Source organism: Aethalodelphis obliquidens, unplaced genomic scaffold (assembly GCF_003676395.1).
Source record: "Aethalodelphis obliquidens isolate GAN/ISIS:26980383/991018 unplaced genomic scaffold, ASM367639v1 scaffold111, whole genome shotgun sequence".
NCBI classification, from domain to species: Eukaryota; Metazoa; Chordata; class Mammalia; order Artiodactyla; family Delphinidae; genus Aethalodelphis; species Aethalodelphis obliquidens.
Genome location: NW_020838055.1, coordinates 2,012,847 through 2,040,610, shown reverse-complemented (window position 1 = coordinate 2,040,610; position 27,764 = coordinate 2,012,847). Strand labels below are relative to the sequence as shown.

Genomic DNA, 27,764 nt, shown 5'->3' with positions numbered 1-27,764 from the left:
TCTCCTGGTGGGGGGATTCCCACCTCCAGCCTCCTTCCTTAGAGTTACCTCACCTACGTACACCACCCCACCTACATACAACACCACAGCGGTTTGGCAGGGGTTGGGATTTGTCTTGGGGGTGAAAGGTAAAGGGGAAGAAGTAATGGAACAGAAGCCTGAAAGGTTCGAAAGGATACATGCACCCCAATATTCACTGCAGTGCTGTTTACAATAGCCAAGACATAGAAGAAACCTAAATGTCCACCAACAGATGAATGGATAAAGAAGATGTGGTACAGGACTTTCCCTGATGGCACAGTGGTTAAAAATCCGCCTGCCAATGCAGGGGACACAGGTTCAATCCCTCGTCCAGGAAGATCCCACATGCTGTGGAGCAACTAGGCCCATGCGTCACAACTTCTGAGACTGCGCTCTAGAGCCCACGAGCCACAACTACTGAGCCCACGCACTGCAACTACTGAAGTCTGTGCACTCTAGGGCCTGTGTACCGCAACTACTGAGCCTGTGTGCCACAACTACTGAAGCCCGCATGCCTACAGCCCACACTCCACAACAAGAGAAGCCACCACAATGAGAGGCCCGTGCGCCGCAACAAAGAGTAGTTCCTGTACGCTGCAACTAGAGAAAGCCCACGCACAGCAACAAAGACCCAATACAGCCAAAAATAAATATTTTTTTTTAAAAATTTGCTACATATATACAATGGAATATTACTCAGCCATTAAAAAGAATGAAATAATGTCATGTGCAGCAACATGGATGAACCAGGAGATTACCACACTAAGTGAAGTAAGTCAGACAGAGACAAATATCATATGATATCACTTCTATGTGGAATCTTAAAAAAAAGATACAAATGAACTTATCTACAAAACAGAAAAAAACTCACAGACTTATAAAACAAACTTATGGTTACCAAAGGGGAAAGGTGGTGGGGGAAGGATAAACTGGGAGTTTGGGACTGACATATACACACTACTATATTTAAAACAGATAATCAACAAGGACATACTGTATAGCACAGGGAACTCTACTCAATATTGTGTAATAACCTAAATGGGAAGAGAATTTGAAAAAGAACAGATATCTGTATAACTGAATTACTTTACTGTACACCTGAAACTAACACAATATTGTAAATCAACTATACTCCAATATAAAATAAAACTTAAAGAAAAATTATTAGATAAACCAAGAAAAAAAATACCACTGTTGTATGCTCACTGATACAGAAACATATCCACAGTATGTTAAGTGAAAAAGGCAGGCTACATAGGCAGTATAGGTGGTACGTGGTCCTACTGTGGTTTTATATAGTATATATAAATAACATTAAAATATATATATATATATACAAAAAAATTGTGAAAAGGGTTTTTTCTTTTGCTTTTTGATTTTAGTATTTTCAAATTTTTCTATCATTAATTTTGCTGCTTTTACAGAGGAAAAAATACTGAATTAAAATAAGAAGACAGTTCTAGGTGGTTTCTTTACTTCCCTATCAAACCAATTCTGTCCACACCTGCATAAAAACACTATCCTCCTACCTGTCTGAGCAACTCCAGCTTCTTCAGTTCCTCATTGTAGGCTTCTGGATTCTCTCCATAATTCTTCTGGACAAACTAGGGAGAGAGAGAGAAGATTGTAAACCAGGGATAGAGCATACTGCCCTGCTCCTGCTCCTGCCCTCCGAGTCCTCGGCAATCACCAGTCAGGGCTCAGGATGGAGTCCAGACCCACAACCACGAGCTCATCTCCTGGGCCGCAAGCAACTCGACCTCAATAATGGGACAGCACCAAGATGCTGACTGCGGGAGCCTCCTCCATTGAACAAAATGGAAAAGAAGACTGGACAACCTGAATGGAACACCCTGGCTGGCCCTCATCATGCTGCAGCCCTCTCTCTATGAAGCCCAGGACTCTGCCAGCTCAGGAAGCTGGGGAACTCAGCTGTCTGAAATGGGATCCTACTGAGCATCCCAAAATGGGCCAGAAATTCAAGCCTCCCTCAAGTACTGGTCCCTGGTGTGTCCTGGGGTCACAGTCATAATCCTGACCCAACAGCAAATGTAGTAGGAAGAAGAACCAAAGAAGAGTGGGAGCGCAAAGCCTTCTTCACCAGCCCGCCTTCCTGCGGAAAGGGCACCACAGAAGTAAGTGATCTCATTGGTGAGGAAAGGCCTGTGGATGTGTGATGGGAATGACCCAGACAGGGGGAGGGGAGAGGAGGGGGCCCATATCAGAGAAGGGACTGGCATGCCTGCCCACAACAGCACTCACCACCGCCTGGACAGTGAGCACACTCACCAGCCTGGAGGCACGGCCTGGACCAAAGGGCCCCTCGTTCACCTAAGATCAACAGACTAAGGCAGCTGGAACTACTCCTGTTGCAGGAGGTCCTGTGGGACAGAGGCCGAAGGGATTGGAGGGATATCTGAGAGTCCTAGAAACAAGGCTTCACCTGACATCGCTGAGAACATCTGTCCCTGTAGTCACACAATGGTAAAGGGGAGAGAGATGCTGCCTCCACTGCCAGCAAACTGTCCCTAGAGGAAACCTTCTACCTGTCTCATTCCTCCTCCAAGATCAGCAGCAAACACTTACTGAGCTCCTACCCACAGGCCAAACACTGTGCCAAGTGCCTAATAAGTCACTCAATCCTAACAACAACCCAAAGAAGCAGACATCATCATCGTCACCATTTTACAGATGAGGAAATGAGGAAACTGAGGCACAGAAGTTAAGGCATTTGCCGAGGTCACACAGCACCAATAACTGATGGGGCAGTGACTGAAATCCAGGCATTTGGGCTCCAGAGCACATATTCTTAACCACACATTAGACCAATCCATTTCTATTTTTTAAACATGGTTCTCATAAAACAAAAAATGGGAAGCAAAAATGAATCGCCAGCCACACAATGAGTCAGTGGAGCAGACAGGCTATTGTTTAAATTCTGATAAAATCCTCCATGGCTTGATCACTCCCCCTACTGAACAGAGGAAAGAGGCGGCTGAAGGTTCTAGAGCAAAGGACAGAGACCATCTCTCAGTCATTCCCTCTATAGCTCACACCTCTGCACAGCTCAGAACAAGGTCTGGTCAGGATTTGAAGGTCACAGCAGAGTCTGAGAAGGAAGGCCCAGCAGCAGGTAGAGCCTGGGCCTTGGCACCCCAGATCAAGAGTAAGATACTAGAAGGCACTGACAGGACCCCAGCACAGCTACACAACTAACAGCTGGTGGGGGTTAGGAGGATCAGGGAACCTCCAGAGCCCAGCCAGGCTTTGGAGTAGCTGGGAATCCTTTTCTGAGGGAACAATGAGACCTATGAACAGTTTTATGCTGAAAGCATGTTCAGGGTTCAGAGCCACGGCAGGGGGCAAAACGGCGAGGAAGGAGTTATAAGTGAAAACAATAAAACAGAATGAAAAGACCACTTCCAGAGAGAAATACCAAGACTGAGTAAGTCCTGGCTATGCCCCTGGGTTGCTTTGAGATCTGTCTGGGCTTGGTTTTTCACCTGTAAAATGGAGTTAATATTATCTGCTATGAGGCTTCCCTGGTGGCTCAGTGGTTAAGAATCCACCTGCCAATGCAGGGGACACGGGTTCGATCTCTGGTCCGGGAAGATGCCACATGCCATGGAGCAACTAAGCCCGTGCGCCACAACTACTGAGCCTGTGCTCTAGAGCCACAACTACTGAGCCCACGCACCAAAACTACTGAGGGCCACACACCTAGCGCCCGTGCTCCGCAACAAGAGAAGCCACCGCAATGAGAAGCCCGCGCACCGCAACGAAGAGTAGCCCCCACTCGCCGCAACTAGAGAAAGACCGTGCATAGCAACGAAGGCCCAATGCAGTCAAAAATAAATAAATAAAATAAATAAATTTTTTTAAAAATTATTTAAAAAAATTACCTGCTATGTCTAACTCACAGAGCTGTCATAGGTCTTGAGCTATTCACTAAACAGAGGAAGAGGATGCTAAGTTGAAAATATTGTTTACAATATGCCAAGACCTGTACTAGGGACTCACATGCATTAACTCTTGATTCCCACAAGCTTATAAGGTATATTAGTCCATGTTACAGGTGAGAAAAATGAGGCCCAGGTTAATGATGTAATCATTTGTAGCAGCTGAAAGTCACCAACTATTAAGTCGAAAAGGTGGGACCTAAGGCAAGGTCTGTCTGATTCCAACGTCTATACTATTTCCATGATGGTACTCTGCTCTTTTACCGAGCAACGAATAGCCCAGAATTCTGCAGGTAAATTGAGATCACTGGAAACATCCATCCTGGGTCCTGCCATTCTTTTGCAGAGATGAGCAATCGCAGTGCTAGCACTCTGGGCCAAACTTCCTGATTCTTGACCCAGGGATATTCCTTTTGTGTCACCTTCTCTGGTACTATCATGGTCTCATTCTTCTGTGTATGCTCTTTTTTTTTTCCTGGATAATGGGGATGTTTAGCTTCTGCTCTTAATTTGATATAACACCTTGGAATTTCATGGTGCTAATTAAAGCAATAACCCAAGAAGAAAAGGCAATAAAAGGCATCACAGCTGTTGGCACTGTATTCATTCACCATGCACATTATATTTCTTTTTTTCTTCACTTGCAGGATTGACTCAAATATGGGGAATGCCTTGGGCTATTCCACATAAAATTAAGTCCCACTTACAGTGTTGTTAATGAATACAATATATGTTCTGCTACTGAATTTCAAGTGAGATTAATTTTATTCAGAGAAGGAAGTATTATTGCCAAGGGGAATCTTCAGCCCCTTGGTATCAGCAAGCCTAAGACCAAATTACAGGCCAAGAGCATCAGGGATGAGAACAGGCATTCATCCTCACCTAGTCTAACCCCTACATAAGACTCAAGGCTTCTCTCCCGCATCTCTTCTGAACAGCCCCTCCAACTGCCTGGATAACACTAGTGAGGTCGACTCAAGTTACCTCCCCTGGAGGGTGCTAGAACTAGACTAGGTCATTCAACCTAAGCACTCTCTACACACAAGTATTTATTACTTCCCAAGTAAAGAATCTGGTGTGAAAGGGATATACGGCTTTTACGTATGAGATTAAAGTCAGAGAAGAATGAACTGAACAATCCAGGTCACCTGCACCTGAAGCCATTCTGCAGTAAACTCGAGTGGGCAGATAGGCTCAAGCAGACCGGCTCAGTGACTCCAAATCTGTGATAAGAGATAAGACAGGTCACCACCAAAGGCAACTGGCACATGTGCTCCTCACTGCTGAGGAGCCAGGCACTTTTAGGCCTCTGGTCATCTCATTTCCCCATCTATGTGTGGGACAAGTTTTTCAAGAGTGAGCTGTCCCATGAGAAATCTGGAAGGGGATAAAAACTCCACAAACCTGAAAACCAGACTCTACCTACATGAGAATAAGATGAACAGTAAGAAGAGGCAACAAGAGTGTACACTCTGTGGCACAGGTCAACTGAGTGAGGGGAGCGGTAAGATCTGTCTGAATTTGAAGGAGGGTGGTACAACTGCCGGCAGCTAAAGGGACCCCAAGAAAGTACGGTTCAACCTGGGTGATGAACAGGAGGAAAGGAATTCCAGTAAGGACCGGAACAAGGACAATGACCAGCAAAAGAGGCTGAAAGTTCCTATGTGAGAGGCCTGGTAAGACTGAAGTGTGAAAGGCAGGCTGAAGCGAAGTGGTGGCAGGCCTTGAACAGCGGACAGTTTCTCTGGAGTAACCTGGTGCGAAAGTGGAGACTTAGAGAGAGCAATCCAGCCAGAGAGGGAAGAGGGGAGAGGCCAAGAAGCCACTTGGTTGGTAGGGGGGCTACCTATGGTACATCTGTCCTTGAGGATGGTTTACTATGTGGATCACTAGAAGGTAAGCTCCATGAGGGCAGACATTTTTGTCATCACATACAGCCCTGAGAATGTCACTCAATAACTATTTGTTCAATGAATGAATCAGGGATGGATGTAGCACCTGAGTCCAAGTGAGCTTGACCTGAGCTCAAGTGCAGTTGGTTAAGGGCAGGTGTTTGGGACCACAGGAGGAAAGAACTTCTAACATGAACATGTGTGGCCAAATCACTCACTGATGAAGAGCACAGAGTCATCCTTCATCAGTTTCCAGTGAGCACTCTGGGCTCCAAAACACAGGTAAGGTACAGGGCTAGCAGCATTTCCCCACTAAAAAATTATGTGAGTCCAGGTATCCCAACCTAAAACTTGGCACTGCTGTTCAAAACCAGCTTGCTGTTCTCCTGGCTCTTATTTCACATTATTCCATAATTGAAGGCATATCCATCAGGAATGAAAACCAGTACTAACCATTATGAAAGGTTTTTTTCAAAGGCCCAGCTCTCACAAATAAAGAAACCCTTTACCTTCTTGAAAAACTCCTATTTATTCTTCAAAACCCACCTCCTTGGCAAGCCTCCCCTGATGGCCCCTCCTTAGGCTGGTACTTCTGTACACACTGCACATATCTCTACTCTTCCACTGATGTCACAATCTAATTTTTAAATCTCCTCTACCAAACTATGTATTCCATGAAAAAAAGGACTCTTATTCATCTGTATTTCAGGACTCCGCATGGTGCTCAACAGACTGACCTCAACAGAACCATTTTCATTCTACTATCCTAAATTAAATTCTACTCCTAAGCTCTAAGTCATTGGTGAAGGTTCCTGCAGGTCGGAGCAAGGGTAGGAAAGGACAAGGGTACCAGTGGCAGAAGGTTAAGCGTGGGTTCTAGGGTTGGGGACAGGAGTCCTGGTCAGGGAGAGTTCCCAGCTGCAGTGGCTACTGTAGTCTCCTCTGCAGGAAGACAGTTCCAGAGTACCTAAAGGAGCTGGCCACCCACAAGATTGCTATTCCTTTTCAGTGGGTTCATGTAAAACATGCAACAATTTTAACCTATCAAATAAATGGTGTATCTTTCCCCAACCCCAAAATAAGGAAACAAAGAAAAAGAGCAGATGTCTAGGAAATGAATTTTTCCTCAGCATCTGATACCACCTTAGTAAATGGCTAATGAGTAACTCCTCCCATGGAGGCCCAGGGGCTCCCAGGAGATCACTGCTCACATAATACCTTGTGGGCTAGGTGTTAAGTGACAAGAGCATCAGAGGCTAAGTTCAAACAAAAAGATCTCCAAGGAGTTCCTGGACTAAGATTTTATCCACTGGATTTCCATAAATTTATGGTCACCATCTCTTAATTCCCTCTCAACTGTCAATCATCTGAGAAACATTTTCCTGCATGCCAACTATGAAAAAGGGACCCTGCTAGGTTCTGAGGAGCAGGGAGATGCCTCTCAGGTTACTTACAATAGAACAGTGGGGTTAAAACATAGCGCACGTAACTGTCACTAGGAAAAGGATAAAAAGAGTGAGGAATTCAGAGAAGGGAAAGATTAATCCAGATGAAAGAAGGCTTGTGGATGAGACAGAGCTTAAACTGGACCTTGAAAGACTGACAGAATCAATAAATAGAGATTAAAGAAGAGCCCCATCGGGACTTCCCTGGTGGTCCAGTGGTTGAGACTTCATCTTCCAATGCAGGGGGGTGGGTTCGATTCCTGGTCGGGGAACTGAGATCCTGCATGCCTCGGGGCCAGGGGGACAAGATGTGAAGCATAGGCAATACTGTGACAAATTCAGTAAAGACTTTAGAAGTGGTTCACATCAAAAAAAAAACAACAACAAAATTTTTTTTTTAAAAAAGAAGAACCCCATCCCCACTCCAGAGGGCAAAGACGTGAGCCCTTCTGGGTGGGAGGAATTCCACAACCAAAGGCACAGAAGAGCAAACATACAGAGAATGTTAAGGGAACAGCAAGTAGCTGTGAACAGAATCTGGGATACTTGTATCAGAAGCACGTAGATCAAACACATACTGAGCCCTGAAAAAATGATGAAAGAACTGGGGTAGGTCAGAGAGTATTCTGAATAGGTTACGGTTGAACTAGAAAACAAAGTTTTGCTGTGTTTTAGAAAAATTCACCTAATTGAATTAAAAGAGCAGATGGAAGATAAATCCAGTGGATAAAATCTTAGCCCAGGAACTCCTTGGAGATCTTTTTGTTTAAACTTAGCCTCTGATGCTCTTGTCACCTACACCTAGCCCACAAGGTATTATGTGAGCAATGTTCTCCCTGGGAGCCCCTGGGCCTCCATGAGAGGAGTTACCAAACTCTGGGAAAGAAGTAACAAATTTTTGGAATTTTAGATCAATTAATCTAATTTCCTGGTTTTACAAATGAGGGAAAAGATGCCCAAAGAGATTAAATGATAGACTCAAAGGGATACAAACTGTTAGTGTCTGAACTGAGGCAGTGGCAGTGTCAAGAGAGAATGGGAGACCTTCCTCGGAAACTACTTCTCAATCTATTTTCTTTGTCCTAATTTTTTCCTCAAGCACCTTACTGAAAAAAACCACAAGGATATCAACCTGCAAGAGCCTCCTGGTTGTTCCTTTTTACTTCTGCTCTGACCCCCAATGCTACCAGGTGGTCATTCCCAAGGCAGCAGATGTCTCAGAGGGCTTCTGATGCCCAGTCGACACACCTGGCCCCGCTTTGTACCAGCCACACCTGATCTCGCCACAGCGATCCCTCGCCTCCGTCAGCGCCAAACCTGCCAGCCTCTTCCGTCCAACTGAAGGTTCAACAAATGACTCCTAAAGTCTCTCCGGAAGCTACAACACTGTTTATCCCCTCTGGGCAGTCGTGAAAGGCAGTAACCCTTCCCCAAATGACACAGAACTGTATTTTCTGGTCCAAAGGGTCTCCAGATTAGGGTTCTTCTTCTGAGGAGACCAGACAGAATGGCACCAAGTGTCAGAGAGACTCCAATCGCAGAGGTCAGGCATTCCTGTGGCTCACGGAGCTCTCATCTTAAAACACATCCTGAGCCATCCTCAGCGTCTGTCCCAGTCCGGTCGTGGACAGACAGCGCACCGAGGGCCGGGCACAGCCTTTCCACCCAGCCGTTCAGGGAGGGCCGCCCACTGCTCCCCGCAGGGCGGTCCTGGCGTGGATTAGGGGCGGAGCAGAACGAGGTCCAGAGCGTCACACCGAGGAAGTGAGGTGCCTGGATGGGAATCTTGGATGGCCGAGGAGACAGCGGGTGCTACCAGGGGCCTGCGGGCGCGCAGGGGTGGGTTGGGGTGAGATGGGGGTGGGCCAAGCTAAGGAAAGCCAGCGGAGGCCCCTCCTGGCCTCACCCGACGTCGCGACAGGGTCTGGGGAGATGATGGACGCGCAGGGGGCGTCCCGCGCCGGCAGACGACAGAGATACGCGGGAGAAGCGGGGGCGGGGAGGAGGCGCACTCACCTTCTTCACGGCCGGCTGAAAGTGGAAGTCACCGGCCTCTTTCAGGTCCAGCCAAATCATAGGCATGCGGGGCACAGCCTCCATGGCGGCTGCCGCCCGCCGGCCACTCGGCCGCTCCGCTAGCTTTTCCAGGTACTAGCTCAGCTGTAGGCACCGCGCCGCCCCTCCACGCCGGAAGTTACTGGTCACGCTGGGATAAAAGAATGCCCCCACGGCCTGCTGGGAGATGCGGTCCCCGCCCGCACAGCCTTTCGCGCAGGCTCATCTTCCATTGCGCATGCTCAGCCTCCTCCACGGGGCGTGTGTAGAGGGCAAATCTCCAGCCCGAGGCGAAAGGGTTTCTGGGAGTAGTAGTCTACCTGCACTTAAATGCCAGACAGGGTAGTAGCTGGTTTCTTCCTCCTGGAGGAAGTAGACCTGCTGGATTGGCTCTGGCCCGAGGTGCTCCCCACTCAGGGGAAGGGCGTAAAAGAACGTAACCGTGAACTTGTAGACTTAAGTAGTGTCGAGGGCCTTGGTAGATGGGGTTAGGTGCGGTGGTAGAGATAACGTGGCGGCAGGCCACTCAGAAGAGGTGACTTAAAAACTGAGCCTTGGGCTTCCCTGGTGGTGCAGTGGTTGAGAGTCCGCCTGCCGATGCAGGGGACACTGGTTCGTGCCCCGCTCCGCGAGGATCCCATATGCCGCGGAGCGGCTGGGCCCGTGGGCCATGGCCGCTGGGCCTGCGCGTCCGTACGGGGCGGGGGAGGCCACAGCAGTGAGAGGCCCGCGTACCGCAAAAAAAACAAAAACAAAAAACTGAGCCTTGGGGTAGGGGCCTCCAGGCCAAGAGGGAGACAGGGCTAAGAAGAGAGCAAGAGGTTTCATTCCAGGTGTCGAGCTTTGGAACAGAGGAGTGACTGGTTGGAGACTGGCACACTCGGTCCAGCCTGTAAGGCCGGGCACTGCCTAAGAGACGGGCACGTCCGTTTGTGATGATGAGCAAAAAGGCGTAGATGGTGTGTAAAGCGGAAAAAAAAAAAAAAAGAGGCCTAGAGCAATGTGGGTAGATGGGGGTGGGGATGAATATATACAGCCACGGGAGTACCTTTCCGACTGTCTGGAAGCGGACCAGGGAGAAGAGAACAGCTATTGCCTCTGAAGAGGTAACCTGTAGAGAAGGGATTTTAAACTCATGTATATATTACCTAGCTTTAAAAACAAATAAGATGGAGAATGGTTTGCTAGATAGGGCAAAAGTGGAAGCAAGGAAATCTGTGAGGAGCCTTTTGTAGTCTTGCAGGAGACAAGTGATGTCAGGTTGGGGCAAAGGGAGATGAAACGTGGGCAGATTTGAGAAATGTTTTGGAAAAACGTATCAGAACTTGGGGTGAATGGATGTAGGGGGTTGAGAATATAAAGGATTATTGCCAAGTTTCTAGTTGGTATAGCTGGGTGGCTCCACGACTGTTTACCGACATGGGAAAATGCGGAGAGGAACAGGTTTGGAAGGGAAGAGCAAAGGTTCAGGGCTGTTTCTGTTAAGCTGGATATAGGTGCCCTTATGTTGTTCAAGAGAAGATGTGGAGGAGACCACGGGATGTGTGATCTGGGCTCAGAAGAGGGTGCTCATCCATAATCAAGGGCCCAGGTCCCCTTTGCAATCAAGGACCTTCATGCCAATTGGAGTTAGAGCAAAAGAAAATGCAAGTACTACACCAGTGTTCACAGCAGCATTATTTACAACAGCCAGAAGGTGGACATAAACCAAATGTCCATCAACAGATGAATGGATAAACAAAGTGTAGTATAACATACACTGAACTATTTTACTCAGCCTTAGAAAGGAAGGAAATTTGGATATTGGATTGGCCAAAAAGTTTGTTCAGGTTTTTCTGTAACATCTTAGGAAAAAACCTGGACAAACTTTTTGGCTAACCCAGTACATGCCACAACATAAATAAACCTTGAAGACATGATGCTAAGTGAAATAAGCCAGATACAAAATGGCAAATATTGTGTGATTCCACTTAAATCAGTTAACTAAAAGTAGTCAAATTTGTAAAAATAAAAAGTAGAATGGTGATTGCTCAGGGACTGGGAGGAGGAGGGAATGGGGAATTAGTATTCAGTGGGTACAGGGTTTCAGGATGGGATGATGAAAAAGTTCTGGAGATGGATGGTGGTGATGGTTGCACAACAATGTGAATGTACTTAGTGCCACTGAACTGTACACTTAAAAATGGCTAAAATGGTAAACTATATGTTAGGTATATTTTACCACAATAAAAACTTAAAAAAAAAAAAATCCAAGGGCTTCCCTGGTGGCGCAGTGGTTGAGAGTCTGCCTGCCAGTGCAGGCGACGCGGGTTCGTGCCCCGGTCCGGAAGGATCCCACGTGCCGTGGAGCAGCTTGGCTCGTGAGCCATGGCCGCTGAGCCTGCGCGTCAGGAGCCTGTGCTCCGCAGCGGGAGGGGCCGCAGCGGTGAGAGGCCCGCGTACCGCAAAAAAAAAAAAAAAAAAAAAATCCAAGACCTGGGACTTCTCTGGTGGTCCAATGGGTAAGACTCCACGCTCCCAATGCAGGGGGTCTGGGTTCGATGCCTGGTCAGGGAACTAGATCCCACATGCTGCAACTAAGAGTTCGCATTCCACAACTAAGAAGTCCACAAGCTGCAACTAAAGATCTCGCATGCCACAACAAAGATCCTGCATGCCTCAACGAAGACCTGGCACAGCCAAAAATAAATAAATACTTTAAAAAAACGCAAGACCTTACAGGTAATTTTTTTAAGGAAAAAGAAAAATTTACCAGCATCTTATCAGAGCTCGTATCTGGAGGACCTTCTTGGGGTCACCTGCTCAGAGGTGGAAGAATTGAGGATAAGACCACAAGTCTGAGGTCAAGGTGTCAGCAGGGTTAGTTTATTCTGAGGCCTTGCTTCTTGGTTTGTAGGTGGATGTCTTCTGCCCATGTCTTCACATGGTTTTCCTTCTGTGAATGTCTCTGTCCTAATCTCTTCTTATAAGGACACCAGTCATATTGGATTAGGGCCCACCCTCATGACCTCATGTTAACTTAATTACTTCTTTATAGATTCCATCTCCAAATAGTCACACTCTGAGGTACTGGGGGTTATTACTTCAACCTATGAATTCTGGGGGACACAATTCAGCCTGTAACATATGGTCTCAGTGACATGAGGGCAATTGGCATGAGAGGCATCAAAGACCAAGAGGTCCTGTGAGGGAGACTTGAATGCTGAGGCAATGGAATGAAGATGGGTCAGTGGAGGTGAGACAGCAGAAAGGATGTCTCTGGGTTAAGGGGTGCCCTCCTTATGCACATATTTCCTCACAGAGACAGGCAGAGTTGGGAGTTTGGGGAAATCTAAGACTCACTAGTACTGGGGAAGGGTAGGCCCTGTCACAAGGGGGCAGCAAACACCCCATTCAGCCAGGTCAGTTCACCCCTTTCTCAAGACAACCCTCCTATCAGAATTGGAATGACCTCAAAGACACACAGACATCCTCCCTCATTTAATCGATGTGGATCCATTTTACTGATGTGGAAACTTAGGCCTGGATTGGGGAGTGGACCACTCAACTCTCCCAGCAAGTGGATAAAGAGTCAGGCTGGGCCTGGGTCTCCTCCCTTCTAGTTCATTTATTCAATTAATATTTATTCAACACCCACTGCACCCTATGTGCTGTTCTAGGCACTGTTGAATAAAACAGGCAAAGATCTCTGCCCTCATGAGGTTACAATCTAACGAGGCGAGATAGGTATTAACACAATAAAAAATATACAGTGTATGAGATGGCAGAAACTGCTATGGTAAAAAGAAAATGTGGAGAAAGGAGGGTGGGAATATGAGAAGGAGGACTTTTACAATTTTATATCTTTTATATGGGGTGGTCACAGAAGCCTTCACTGAAAAGATACTATTTGAGCGAAGATCTGAAGGACATGAAGGAGCAAGCCAGGGGCATAGCTAGGGGAAGAGTGTTCTAGAAAGAGAGAATAGCAAATGCAAAGTCCCTGAGCCGAGACTGTCCCTGCCATGCCTGAAGGACAGCAAGGAGGCCAGAGTGGCTGAGGTAGAGTGAGTGTGGAAAAGAGCAGTAAATGGGGTCAGAGAGGTAATGGGTAGGGCTTGCCCATGGCGTAGGGTCTCTCAAAAACTGTAATGAGGATTTGGGCTTTTCCTTGGATGACCTGGGGAAACATGGGAGGATTTGGAACGGAGGAGGGATAAATCCGATGTAAGTTTAAGGGTTCTACTGGCTGCTGTATTGATCGACTGTGGAAGGGAGTGGTGACTAGGAGGAAGGGCCCTTAACTGGGGTTGTGGATTCCCAGGACACTATTCTAGGCCCTAGAGAGGGGAGGGCGGAGACAGGAAAACTGCACCACTCAGATCCTCCTTCAGGGTCTTTTTAGGGGGTCTGGAATACGGACACACACAGGAAACATGTGAGGGCGGCTTGAAAAAGAAATATACCACAGGGGCAGCATTGGGATGGGGTTTGTTGGGTTTAGGCCAGCCAAAGAGGCCAAATCACCTCTACAGAATAGGGTGGGGCGAGTGTGAACCCAGAGGGGGCAGAGAGCCTCATGGGGTTGGTAAGGAGTGAAGGCTTCCTGGGAGAAGAGAGGTGATCCATAGGCTCCGTGCAATTCCTGTCAAGTTCCCAGTGTTTTGGTGTGTGGAAGTTGACAAGCTGTTTCTCAAATTTATATGGAAAAGCAAAGGCCTAAGAAGTCTTAGAGAGGAGAAATAAAATGAGAAGCCCTGTTCCACCAGATGTGTAGTCCTGTTAGAGAGCTGAGTAGGGCTTCCCTGGTGGCACACTGGTTGAGAATCTGCCTGCCAGTGCAGGGGACACGGGTTTGAGCCCCGGTCTGGGAAGATCCCACATGCCACGGAGCAACTAAGCCTGTGCACCACAACGACTGAGCCTGCACTCTAGAGCCCACAAGCCACAACTACTGAGCCTGCACGCCACAACTACTGAAGCCTGTGCGCCTAGAGCCCATGCTCCGCAACAAAGAGAAGCCACCACAATGAGAAGCCTGTGCACTGCACGAAGAGTAGCCCCCACTCGCCACAACTAAAGCAAGCCCGCACCCAGCAATGAAGACCCAATGCTGCCAAAAATAAATAAATAAATAAATTAAAAAAAAAAAAAGAAAGCTGAGTAATTGGAACAATGTGGGTATTTGCTCAAGAACACAACATTAGACCATCAGAGAACCCAGAAACAGAACCCACGTCCACTTAATGGACTCTAGAGGTGGTATTGCAAGCCAGTGAGGAAAGGAGGTACTGGTGAATACATGATGCACGTCAGTTGGTCATCCAGAGGAAAAAAATTAAATTGGAGTCTGTTATGGGTTGAATTGTATCACCCCCTGCAAAAGCTATGTCGAAGTCCTAACCCCTAGGGATCTGTGAATGTAACCTTATTTGGAAATAGGGTCTTTGCAGATATAATCAAATTAAGATGAGATAATACTGGATTAGGGTGGGCCCTAATCCAATGACTTGTGTCCTTAACAGAAGAAATTCTGCCTCAAGATGGCCATATCAACTCATGCCTGAGTCTCTGACCTGCTGGCCTGTCCTACAAATTTTGGACTTGCCAAACCCCACAATCACCTGAGCCAATTCCTTAAAAATAACTCTGTCTGTCTATCTATGTGTCTATCTATCAACTATCCGTCTCCTATTGGTTCTGTTTTTCTGGAAAACCCTGACTGATAGAGAGCCTACTCCACACCATATTTCCAGTAGTATTTGAAGTCAGAAGAGCGGTCATCCTTGTGGGTTGGGGGAGAGAAGTGACTGGAAGTGGGGGACACAAGAAGAGCTTGTGGGATCTTATGAATATTCTGTCTGTTGATCAATCAGGATGCTAGTTATAGGAGTTTGTTTACTTACTCCTGTAAGAGGTAAATAAACCAAGCTGTACACTTCTCTTTTGCGCATTTTTTGTATATATGTTACAGTTTAATAAAAAAAAAATGTTAACATAAGAAGATAATTCCAGGTATATTAAGGACCAAAATGAGAAAGACAAATATCTCTAACTTTTAAAAAGTAGATACAGGAGAATATCTTTACAAAGTTGGCTAGGGAAGAATTTCTTAAACAAGCAATAAAAAGCACTAGCCGTGAAGGAAGATCAATAAATTAAATTTCACTCGAGTTAAGAACTTCCGTTGAGCAAAAGACATCATAAAACCAGGAACCAACTTAAGAGGCTTCACCTGCCAAATTTGAGACAATTTGAGCATCAAAATAAAATAAGGATAGTAAGAGATTATAACCCCTCAAATAAAATAACACATGAATTTACACAGGTTTAAATAAATAATTGTGGGAGAGGACAAAAGCTCTTCTCTACAGTAGAAAGCCAACTACTTGATGTACAAGGAAGGATGAGATTAGAAAACCACTGTTCAGCAGCCACGATATTAATAATTCAGGGAAAACCATCAATGGATGTAAAACTAATGGACTTGAGAAGTAAAGTAACAGGATAATTACAAAGTCCCATAGTATCTCCCCACATATACTTATTATTACAAAGGGAAAAATAGTAACTTTATATGGAGAACCTTGAAAGACCTCACCCTAACCTAAGGGATGAAATTTACTGTCACCAGCAATGGGATAAACATACATCATGTACCTCCTGGTATGATGCACTGAGGAGGACACAGCATCAAAAATTACCTTAATATAACAGTGAATAAACACTAGACAAACATAAGCTGAGGAACGGTCCAAAAATGTTATGAAACACAATGATATACTGTTCTAGACTAAAGGACACTAAAGAGACCTAACAACTGAAAATAACACGATATGGGATTTTCTTTTGCTCTAAAGGGCATTACTAACACAAATGATGAAATCTGAATAAGGTCTGTACATCAGATAATGGTAGTGTATCAGTGTTAATTGCCTGATCTTGAGATTTGTTCAGTGGTTATGATTACATGTAAGAGAATGTTCTTGTTTTTAGGAAATATACACTGAAGTATTTAGGCATAAAAAGGCATCATTCTGCCCCCACCCTTTACTCTCAAGTGTCTTGTGGGGAGGGGAGGGGAGAAGGGAGAATATGTGTGTGTGTATTTTATATATAATATAATATAACATATATATGAAAAAGAGAGAGAGAAGAGAGGAGGGAGGGAGAGAGAAAAGGAAAACAGGAGGATGGAAATGTGGTAAAATGTTAACATTTGGGGAATTTGAGTAAAGGATATGAAGGAATTCTTTGCACTACTTTTGCAACTTTTCTGTGTAAATCCAAAATCATGGCAAAAGAAAAAAGTTAAAAGAAGAACACATAAAGAAAGTAGAAAGATAAGACCAAATTGGGAGAAGATATTTGTGAGACATAAGCAAGAAAAGTTTACCATCTAGAATATGTAAAAACTCTCAAGAGTTCTCAAGAAAGACAAACAACTCAATAGAAAAATGGCAACTTGTATGGCAACTTACAGAAACAGCCAAAAATGTATGGAAAGATGTCAAACCTCATCAGTAACCAGAAAAACGCAAACCCAAACCACAATGAAAGTTCACTTTGTACTCATGGGATGAATGAGTATACATTAGTCAAAAATAAGTGTTGGTGAGGACAAGGAGCAACAGGAACTCTCATCCTCTGCAGATGGGATGTAAATTGGTGCCACCACTTTGGAAAACTGGCATTATTTAGTCGTATTGACAATGTGAACAAAGAATGTCACCTGCCAATTCAGTAAACAAAGGATGTTGTGGCCATAAAGCCATCAGCCACTGCAGCCCCCAACTGTGTGCCCTGAGGGGATTCAGGATGGAGAAAAACAGGATACTGGCTCTGGATGATTAAGGTGCCTATCAAAGGAATGATTTCAATAAGCCCAGACTTTTGCATCTTCCCATACGTAGAGAAGGCCTGAAATCATTAACTTGAGATGTGTTTTTGTGACTAGCAGTAATCCTTGGATGTCCTACTGCATGTTTTTTCCTCAGCAAAAACTCCTATGTATTCTGGCTTCTCTTTGGAACAGTCACTCAGAACTGAGAGGCTGTATCCCAGGCATAAGTCCTCAGTAAGTCTGCTGAATAAAGCATAATTCTCAACTTACAGGCTGTGCTTTTTTTTTCTTTCAGTCGGCAACTCTATACGTCCCTTGTGCCCCAGCAATTCCATTGCTGGGTGTCTGTATAGCCTGGAAAGACTCCTGCCCACAAACACCAGGAGGCACGTCCAGAAAGAAGGGTCATAGCCACCCAAACAGGAAACATGGAGCTCTCTCCCGCTGCCACCTTTCTGGGATGCGAATTCAGAATCACTGCATTACAGGTGGGGAATCTGAGGCATGGAGAGGGGAAAGAGGCTGCCCCAAACACCATGTAGCCTCTGAGGGAGGGTCAGAGGAGAGGTCTAGTGTGGCCGGGGAAGGGAGTTGGGGAGAAGAGTAAAGGGGAAGAGGGGAACTCACCTGGTCTCAGACCTGGTCAGCTGGAGGCCAGAGCCGGAAGAATTCCACTGTATCCCTTCCATCTCAGCCAACATCCATGTTCCTGGAGCTTGGGGAGGGAACTCTGGGGTGGCCCCCCCTCCCTTGGTTCAGAAAGAGGCTTCTATGGGAGCAGCAAAGCAGCAGCTTCTCCTCCCTCCAGAGGGTCCTGGGCCCTCCAGGAACCCTTGGAGCATTGCTTACTTTCTCCCTAGAAAAGGCTCCAACAAGACAGGTTCGCAAATATGAAGAAGGTTGGGGATCTCTGAGGCCCATTCACAAAACCAGCACCCCTCCCTAGCTCCCAAGTCACTTGGCCAGCAGATGGCACCAAGGCCACACGGTTGTCACAGCACGGCTGCGATCCTGGGGGTCACTGGCTGCACAAAAGCCCAGCAGATTTGAAATTATGGGTGTTTTTTGTTTGTTTTTGCTCAGAACCAGGTTTAATTCTTGGGGGAAGGGGGCCCTCCTCCCAGTGTCTGTGAGCAGAAAGAGAGCAACGGGGGATTTATTCCTCCCCTGCCTAGGACAGACACCCTCATTCAGGCCTTGATAGGGAGGGCCTCCAGAGTAAATGGTGCCTTCGAGATTTCCCAAATACACCCTCCTGATTGCATGGTGCCAGGAAGTGAGCAGTAGCACAGCCATATGTGGCAGAACTTTGAGACGTTCTGGCCTTTGCAGTGAAAGCCTGGAGGCTGGGTAGCACCCCTAGTTGGGGGTGGGGTGGTGACAAACCTGATGGGTCAGGGCTGAGGTCAGCTTGTGGGAATTTCCGAGGCCAGGGTCTTCCCAGCTGAGGTCTCTGTGTCTATGGGTAGTGTGGGCAACTTGTGTCCACACTGCTGGTTCTAGAACATCAGGTGTGTCCCCCCAGGGGACCAATGTGGCCACAGCTGCTTTCTCCACACCTTCCTTGACTTGCACAGGCCACTTGGGCAAGGGGCTAAGGGTTTCTGAAATCTGTGCGCCCCCTCCTGACCACCCCATTACAGCAAGGAGGAAGCCAAGGCCCGAGAAGGGCAGAGCTTGCCCAAGGGCCCACCAGGCTTCTTTCTTCATCATTCTCCAGACCTTGTGAAAGCTTTTTGTTCCAACCATCTTTTCAAGGAGGTGTGGGAGCCGTGGGGTCATTCAGGAGAAGTCAAGGGCCCCAGCTACCTGCGGTGCTGGCTGAGCAGGTAATTGCAGAGTGGAAATGCTCACCTGAATGGGATCTCTTGCCTCCTGCAAGACATTTCCCTGGAGTGTCCACTTCCTGCTCCTCTACCCCCCAGCCACCCTCCGGAGCTTTACCCACACCCTGCTCCAACCTCAGGCCCCAGGGTCAAGTCACAGGCTGGGTGGAGAAACCTCCTGCTGGACACCTGGAATCCTGCCCTCACCCTCTGCAGCTCAGCTCCCAGCAGCTGGGGGACCAGACACAACCCCCACGCTGAAGGCAGAGCAGCACGGTGGATGACGCTACCTTGGGCTGGAATCCCAGAACCTCCACTTACCAGCTCTGGGTCGGGGCCCAGTTCGTAACATCCCAGTGCCTGAGTCTCCTCATCTGCAAAATCAGGTCTCCCGGTCAGAGCCTGGAGGGGTAAGAGCTCTGTGCTTCCTAATGGTCTCAGCTGCATCTCTGAGCCATCACCGCCCTAGATAAAAGCCACCACACCTGAGCTTCCTCCACCCACATTAGCTTTAATCCTCTCACCACTCTTACAAGGTAAGAATTGTTATCTCCGATTTACAGATGAGGCACACAGAATCCCACAGAGACTGGCCAAGAACCAGTGGGGAGGTGGCAGCGGTGGGATTTGAACCCAGGTCTGTGGAGCCCTGAAGCTGAGGCAGGGCTCACAGAGCTGTATTCTGAAGATGCTCTGGGTCAATTATCAAGCACAAGTTATTGAAGGATTTTTATGTGGCTATAACAGAGTTTGACCTTTGGAACTCATACTCTGTAAGGTCCACTGGTCAAAAAAAAAAAAAAAAATCCCACCAGAGCCCCCAACCCAAGTTCCCGGGCCTGATTACTGCCATCCAACCTCAAACCTTTGGACATGTCATAGAGTCTTATGGTTTGATGAGATTATAAAGGCTACATAGTCTGTCCCCACACCTCTTTATTGGATGCCTGAACCCTACATTTGTTGCGACATCATGTTGCAAGTAACAGAAAAGCCCAATCAAACTAGCTTAAATAGTAACATCCGGAGGCCCTCCACCTTCAGGCAAGGTGTGACCCAGAAGCTCAGTGATGTCATAAGGATCTGTTTTTCTCTCTTTCCTCTCTGCCTTCTGTGGTGCTGATCTCATTCTAAGGGGCCCACCTCACATCCTAAGATGTTTTCTTTGTCACATCTAGCCATGCTTCCTTGTTTACTTCCAGGAGGAAAGAAAGTGCCTAGTATTCCCACCAAAAGTTCTGAGATGTATTCCAAGTGGACCAGCTTAATCAATCACCAGTGGTGGTGGAGAGATGGAAGGCATTGCTTGACTTAGACCAAGTCGAGTTTTCCTCTCCCAGAGCCATGCAGATCCTCAAAGGGGAATTGGGGCCTCATTGGAAGGGAGAAGGGGTAGGGCAAATGGATGCTGGAGAAGCCAGGCATCAAATGGCCCCTATAGTCTCCTACAATTTCCCTGCCAAGTGATCTTCTAGACTCCCAGGCCACCTCTGCCATGCGGGACTCCAGCTATTATCAAGAGACCTTTCTTGGTTTTGTTTGTTTGTTTTGTTTTGAGAACTTTCTTGTTGACATGCCTCCCCCTGGGAAGAACAATCTGGTCCTCGTGGCAGCCTTTCGGAGACAGAGCAGGGAATCAAGGTCTCCTTGTCAGTCCTCTCCTCCAGGGAAAGCTTCCCAGTTTCCCATCATTCTACACAGGACTCAGCTGTGTAACTTGGACACACTTCCTAACTTTTCCAGGCCTCATTTTCCTCATCTATCAATGCTGGGGACAAGCTGAGCTTCTCAAACTGATGGGGAGCCATGTGGTGGGGGTCTACAAAGTCCCTGAAAAACTACTTTACACATCTAAAGCCTTGATTTTACTGGAGGCTTTTTTTCCTCCGATGGAAATCTAAAACATTCTAATGTTAAAACAGTGTGTACAACTCAACAATATAAGGACAAATAACCCAATTAAAAATTGTACAAAGGACTTGAATAGACATTTCTCCAAAGAATATATACAAATGGACAATAAGCACAACATCACTAGCTCTTAGGGAAATACAAGTCAAAACCACAATGAAATATCACTTCATACCCACTAGGATGGCTATAATAAAAAAGAGAGACAATAAAAATCATTAAGATGTGGAATACCACAGATTGCTGGTGGGAATGTAAAATGGTACAGGCTCTTTGGAAAATACCTCGGCAATTCCTCACAAAATTTAAAACACAGAGTTACCATATGACCCAGAAATTCCATTCCTAGGTATAAGCCCAAGGTAACTGAAAATATATGTCCACATAAAAACCTGTATGTGAACAGTCATAGTGGTATGATTCGTAATAGCAAAAACGTGAAAACGACCAAAATGTCTATCAACTGATGAATGGATAAACAAATGTGATATATCCATATGATGAAATCTTATTCAGTCATAAAAAGGAATTAATCCATAACATGGATGAACATGAAAACATCATGCTAAGTGAACAAAGCCAGACACCAAAGACCACATATTGTATGATTCCATTTATATGAATAGCCAGAATAGCAGACCCATAAAGACAGAAAGTAGATTATTGGTTGCCAGGGGCAAAGGGGAGGGGAAAATGGGGAGTGACTGCTAATTGGCACAAGGTATATTTTTGGGATGATGAAAATGTTGCGAATTGTACACTTTGAAAGGGTAAATTTTATGATATGTGAATTTTATCTCAATAAAAAGAGTTCCATTGAACTTAAAAAAGTAGTTGCAGATGTGGAATAAAATGTAGATTCCATGTGGGTATTTAAAAAATATTTTTGCTGTTTTTGTAAAACAAAGTTGTTTATTGTAATTTTTTTTCAAATAATAAAGAAAAGTTGAAAGAAGGAATCAAAATCCTTTGCCAGCTCCATACAGAGAAAAACTGTATGGATATTTATTCATTATATTCATTATTAATATTTTAGTGAACATCTTTTCAGGCACCTTGCTAGTGATACTGTTATGGATATTGATCAGTGTACAATCTTCTGTACAAGGAATCCAACCTTACACTGCAGGCTGCATTGGTGAGTTTTCTTTGGTCTGTGCAAGCCCTCTCTCTGCTTTTTTTTTTTTTCCCCCCAATCTCATTTCCTGCCCTCTCAACCATCATTCATTCTTACCTGTGCCTTGTGGGTGTTATAAGATGTTTATCAATTTGAAGGATGTATTCTGATGTATTCTCCATACATATAAATGGAGAGAGAGAGAGAGGGAGGGAGAGTTGTTACACATCTCACTCTGTTCCTTTCCTTTGTAACCAAGCACCATGTGTTTAAGATTGATCCATCTGGTTGCTCTGTCACAGGACTTCTCAACCTCAGCACTAGTGACATTTGGGGCTGGACCATTCTTCCTTGCTGGGGCTGTCCTGTGCATTGTAGGGTGATTAGCAGCATCCAGTGGCCTTTATCCACTAGATGTCAGTTGTGCCCTCTTTCCAGTTGTGACAATCAAAACTGTCTCCAGACATTGACAATTGTCCTGGGGGGGGGGTCAAGGGGCAAAGTCACCCCAGTGGAGAACCACTGCTTAACTGCTGCATAGAATTCTACAGTGAGCACCCACCATCCTTCCTTATTCACACTTCCTGTGATGGACACAAGACCTGCTGCAGCAGAACCCTCATTCTTCAGCTAAGAACCTGTGATGAACATAATGACCCACCAATAACTGGACCTGTATTCCAATAAGTAGTAGCAGTATTCCATAGGTGGACATATCACAACTGCTCTAATAATCTGCTCTTGAAGCACATTTATTTATTTATATTTTTTCCTGGGTTGGGTCTTTGTTGCTGCGTGCGGGCTTTCTCTAGTTGCAGAGGGCAGGGGCTACTCTGTTGCGGTGCGCAGGCTTCTCACTGCGGTGGTTTCTCTTGTTGCGAAGCACGGGCTCTAGGCGTGCGGGCTTCAGTAGTTGTGGCTCGTGGGCTCTAGAGCGCAGGTTCAGTAGTTGTGGCGCATAGGCTTAGTTGCTTCGCAGCACGTGGAATCTTCCCGGACCAGGGCTCAAACCCGTGTCCCCTGCACTGGCAGGCAGATTCTTAACCACTGTGCCACCAGGAAATCCCTTGAAGCACGTTTAGATTTTTTCTAAGTCTTCACCATTATATGCCATGGCTGCATGGATTTTATGATGAGACTTGGGCCTTTGAAGACCTGTTGGGCCTGCGGAGGACTGTTCTGTGCTCTGCCTTCTCTCCTCACTTCTGGCTCTGACCTTCTCAGCTCTACCCTTAGCTTTTGGGGGAAGTCATGATCTGCTCTGTGCCTTGGTTTCCCCACTGGTGGACTTCAGTGGAAACACCCGGTAGTTGCTCTCCTCCTCCCCAGTTTCTGAGTCTCCTGCAGAACAGGAGCCCCGCAGCCAAGGAAGGGCTGGGAAGTTAACATGCAGACCCCAGTAACTGAGGGAGTCAAGGAAAATGGGAGCCCTCAGAGGAAGGGGAGGCCCTTGCTCTTCCTCTTGTGAGCTGCTGCCTGGGGTTGGCCGTGTCAGCAGCCAGGAATCCCTGCCCTGATCCTGTTGGGGACAGCCTCCCTGCTTTGCCTGCAGGGAATGGCCTGGGGCAAGTGGACAGCGAGGCTTTCCCTGGAGAAGTTGCTGACGTCACATCCATGAGGGGCTGTGAGCCATGCATTGCCAGATCTCATGATTTTTTCAAAGTCAGGCATCCAGAGTTTTAAGGGTTGACAATCAGTATTTTAAAACGTATGTAACATGGTAGGTGTCAGCTTGAGTACAGCCTCAGATTGGACTGTCTCCTTGTGCTCTCAGCTGAGGAACTGTCACATAGAGAGTTCATGGATCCCAGACAGTTGTTTCAGAATCAAACCAGAACAGCCAGGCAGAGACGGCACCGAGTCCTGGACTATCAGAGGTGGCCTCCTCGTGGCACAGGTAGGGACACTGAGGCCAGAGTGAAGGGACTTGCCCAGCATCACACATGTCTCCTGCCCCCAGCTCAGGGCTGCCTCACTCCTAGGCCCTGGACTATAACCCAATCCTACTTGCCTCTTAGTCACGGGTATTTTGGAACATTGGCTAATACTGGGTGCCTAGCGAAGGAAAGGAGAGGCCCCTTTCAGGAAGGCCCCAGCCCTGCATGTCGTCAGCAGCCCTTGGGCAAGGCTGCCCGAGTAGCACCTAAAAGGGGCTGCAAGTGGCAGTGGATCAAAGAAGGGACAATGGCAGGGGCTTGGAGGGCACTGGTGCTGGTGGCAGGCTTGGCAGCAATGGCCTGTGTGGCCCAGCGCAGTCTGAGCTATGAAGAGATAGTCACCCAGGCCCTGTGGTTCTTCAACCAGGGGCGACAAGGACAGCGACTCTTTGGCCTGCTGGAAGCCATCCCACCACTGCCTAGCTTGGTGAGTGTTGGGGGCTCAGGCCCAGGAAGCGGGTAACACTCTGCCTCATAGCAGCCTGTGAGGACAGCAGGCAGGAGAGAATGCCTCGCACAGGCACAAAGTGCTTGGTTGACATTAGCTGCTGTTCTTATTATTATAATGTTTCTCCCCTCAGAAGATAAGACAAAGACCGTAATTTCTCTCGGGCCTGACAGCTGGCTAGCTGGTCAATTCCGGGCTTTGCCCAAGGATGAAATGCGGGTTCTGGGAGTCCAGCCTGCACTCAGGCCCTGGGTTTGTAGGAGCAAGCAGGGCTGTTTCAAAGGACAGACAGGAGCTGGACTGGTCTCACCAGCGACTCATCAGGGCCTTCCAGTGTCCCCTTCCCACCCCATTATCTCTCTCCTGGCAGCTGAGCATGCGAGGCAAGTATTCTAGTTCCTTTGTCACAGAAGAGGAAACTGAGGGGCAAAGATGGGAAGTGACCCCTCAAGGTGGTACAGCCATGAGGTGTTAGCCTCGGCTAGTTTCCAGAAGCCCTGCACACCTTAAATCTCTGCTCAGGCCACTTGAAGAGGCTGCCTCCTTTAGGTGGAAAGTGCAGACCTCGGCTAAGCCCCTTCCAACTTGGAACTGTGAACTCTCTCCTCCTTGCCTTTGTTCCCTCCTCTGTAAAAGGGAGATAGATGATCATGAGTCTTCTCTTGATTTTTCAGAACTCCAACACCATGATCCCGCTCAACTTCAGGATTAAAGAGACGGTGTGCTTTTTGCTCTGGCACCGCCGACAGCCCCGAGAATGTCCCTTCAGGCCGGGTGGGGCGAGTCTCCCATCCCCTGGCTCCCTGCCCCCATGAGCAAGAGAAGGACCTCCCCTCTCTCCCTTCTCCCGGAGGCTGCATTTGCTTCCACCCTCCTCACCTCGCCCAGGTGAGGTTTGATTATGGAAGGCATTTAAAAAATAATAATAAATTTACTTATTTATGTTTGGCTGCGATGGGTCTTCGTCGGTGTGTGCTGGCTTGCGGGGGCTACTCTTCGCCGCAGTGCGCGGGCTTCTCATTGCAGTGGCTTCTCTTGTGGCGGAGCGTGGGCTCTAGGCGCGCGGGCTTCAGTAGTTGTGGCACATGCGCTTAGTTGCTCCGCGGCATGTGGGATCTTCCTGGACCAGGGCTCGAACCTTTGTCCCCTGCATTGGCAGGCGGATTCTTAACCACTGCGCCACCAGGGAAGCCCAGTAGCCATTTTTAAAATTGGGTTTTTCCTTACTGGTTTTTCTTACTACATGTAAATTATCAATTCTTATTAGGAAAACAATACATGCTAAAGAAATGACTAAATATTAAGAGAAAGAAGAAGGGGACCGTAATGCACCTAGTGATAACTGTTTTTCTAAAATTAGGAAAATAATATTTTATTATAGCAAATTAACAAAATGTGGAGAAGCAAACTAAAAACAAACAAACAAAAACCCCCTGCAACCCCACTACCCAGGAGGAGACAACATTAACCATTGGTGAATCATCTTCTGTATCTTTTTTATGTACACACGAGTGTTTTAAACAAATATAGCTTCCTCTGAGGCTAATTCTGGAGGCCTTTTCCCATTTAATATAACTTGCATGAAAGTCCTTAATTTTACTGGGTGTTCACGGAGCCCGCCCGGGTCCCCCCAGCGTTCGCCGCTCCCGCCTGGCTCTGGGGGGAGGATTAGGGAGGGCGCCGGCTTCGGGAGCCTGGGTACCTGGGCAAGAACGTCGGCCACCGTACTCCTGTGCTCACTGACCCACAGGAAGAGCGGAACTGCACGGGCATCTTCTTCATGCTGCAGCACATCCTTCCGTCCCTCAACCGTCCCTCAACTGCCCTGGGGACCCGGACCACGAGCGCGAGCTCAAGCCGGAGATGAGCCCCTGCGCCCGCGCTGGCCCCAGTCTGTTTCCGTCGCGGGCGGCGCTCTGCCCGGTGACCGCCGATGACCGAGGGGCCCTCACCCGGGCCACTGACTTCGGCGCATGGGGCCTCAGTTTCCTCCTCTGGAAACCGGGCCGATCGAGCCCTTCTAAACGCAAGTCGTCGGGAGGGGAAAGGCTTGTGGAGTGTGAGGCGCGGTTGGACGTTGATGACTGCTAGTCGTTTGGCAGGAGGGGTGGGGAGGAGAGACTGGTGGCCGAGGCTAAGGGGCATCCTGGGGGTGAGAGGGAGCTCAGACTTCGCAGGACACTGGCTCTGCTCTGGGCCCTGAGCTCTGGGAACCCTCCTCCACATCCCACATTTGGAAAAACTGAAGCCGGAGGTGCAACCTCCTAGCAAGTGAGTGGAATAGCCAGAGAGGAAGTGAGCGGCAGAGTTCAGGCCTTCCCAGGCCCTCTGGGCTCCGAGTGGAAGGGCCTCACTGGGGACCACCTCCAGCCCCATCACCAACATCACTGCCGGTGCCTCACACTCATCCCCACCTGGAGAGAGGGGCCACAGGCAGGACAGGAAAGGGGGCCAATCAATGAGGGTGATCACGTCTGCATCACTTCTGTAGGTCCACCGGGTGAGGCGTTCTGCTGGGTCCCCTGGAGTGGACACTCCAGGAACTGAGAGCTCCCAACTGCCACATGCAGTCAGGGACCTGTACGAGAAAGCCAAGCACGACATCATCACCAACATACTGAGGAATTTCTAGGGCTGCGGAAGGTAAGGGATGCCCTGCAACCCCACCACAACCTCTTATTCCCACCCATTCTCTTCCTCTGCTGCCCTCAGCACTCCCTTTCCTGCAGTCTGAGCCCACCCATACTCCTCTGCATTTGCATACCTGCTTCCCTCTGTCTGGAATTCCTGCCCATCCTGTGTCTGTAAACCCTGCTCATCTTTTAAGGCACAGCTCCAAAGTCACCTCCTCCAGGAAGCCTCTCTGCTCTTCCCTGGGCAGCAGAAGTGTCCTTCCCTCATCTGTGTATTCATGATCCCCAAACCATTACCTGGCATTACCTGCTGTGTCCCAGGCTCCGTAGCACTGTATTTACTCACAGCTGAGCCCTCCTCAGCCAGCTGCAGGTGGCTGGGGAATGACTATCTCAGCAAAGTGCTCCTGAATCCTGGGAGGGCAGTTCCTTCTGTGCAGGACCCTGAGCACCCCTGTTCCCTGCCCAGTCACTGTGACAACTAAATGTCCCTTCATATATCCAGGTACCTCCAAGAGGGGGTCAGGCCACTCTCTGGTGAGAGCCACAGGAGAGAAACTCAATAAAACGTTTCTAAAATAAATGATTACATGAATGTGAATGAATAAGGTGTTAGAGCTGGGCCAGCTGGACTTGGGGTGAGGAGACAAATGAGACAGGTCCTGAGGGTGATTCCACTGTGCATCATGGGAACACAG

General features: G+C 47.5%; 3 protein-coding genes across 35 annotated transcripts in view; 1 reads left to right on the top strand and 2 right to left on the bottom strand.

Annotated features, from left to right (window-relative positions):
- The window catches only part of PTPN23 (protein tyrosine phosphatase non-receptor type 23), a 55,062-nt gene extending 32,193 nt beyond the window's left edge, over nucleotides 1-22,869 (bottom strand). For 2 of the 6 annotated variants that reach the window (XM_027096937.1, XM_027096941.1), the window contains exons 1-2: nucleotides 9,334-9,367; nucleotides 1,551-1,625 (exon numbers count right to left, since the gene is read on the bottom strand). Coding sequence is in view for 2 of the 6 variants with exons in the window: in XM_027096936.1 (XP_026952737.1) it covers nucleotides 1,551-1,625; nucleotides 9,334-9,417 (159 nt within the window). In the remaining 4 variants the exon portion in view is untranslated. Of the gene's footprint in view, nucleotides 1-1,550; nucleotides 1,626-5,128; nucleotides 5,204-8,591; nucleotides 8,953-9,333; nucleotides 9,698-10,420; nucleotides 10,484-17,821; nucleotides 21,244-22,165 lie in introns of those variants that run through there. The other 4 variants (XM_027096936.1, XM_027096935.1, XM_027096939.1 and 1 more) reach the window with 4 other exon arrangements.
- Nucleotides 22,870-24,218: 1,349 nt separating this feature from the next.
- On the top strand, nucleotides 24,219-27,065 carry LOC113615033 (15 kDa protein B-like). Its single transcript, XM_027096999.1, has 4 exons — nucleotides 24,219-24,412; nucleotides 25,108-25,212; nucleotides 26,184-26,279; nucleotides 26,925-27,065. The coding sequence occupies exons 1-4, from the start codon at nucleotides 24,233-24,235 to the stop codon at nucleotides 27,063-27,065; spliced, it is 522 nt and encodes a 173-aa protein (XP_026952800.1). The 5' UTR covers nucleotides 24,219-24,232.
- The window catches only part of KLHL18 (kelch like family member 18), a 74,641-nt gene continuing 72,661 nt past the window's right edge, over nucleotides 25,785-27,764 (bottom strand). For 24 of the 28 annotated variants that reach the window (XR_003430833.1, XR_003430837.1, XR_003430839.1 and 21 more), the window contains one exon: nucleotides 25,790-27,011. The gene's annotated coding sequence lies outside the window, so the exon portion shown is untranslated. Of the gene's footprint in view, nucleotides 27,012-27,764 lie in introns of all 28 variants that reach the window. The other 4 variants (XR_003430860.1, XR_003430859.1, XR_003430858.1 and 1 more) reach the window with 2 other exon arrangements.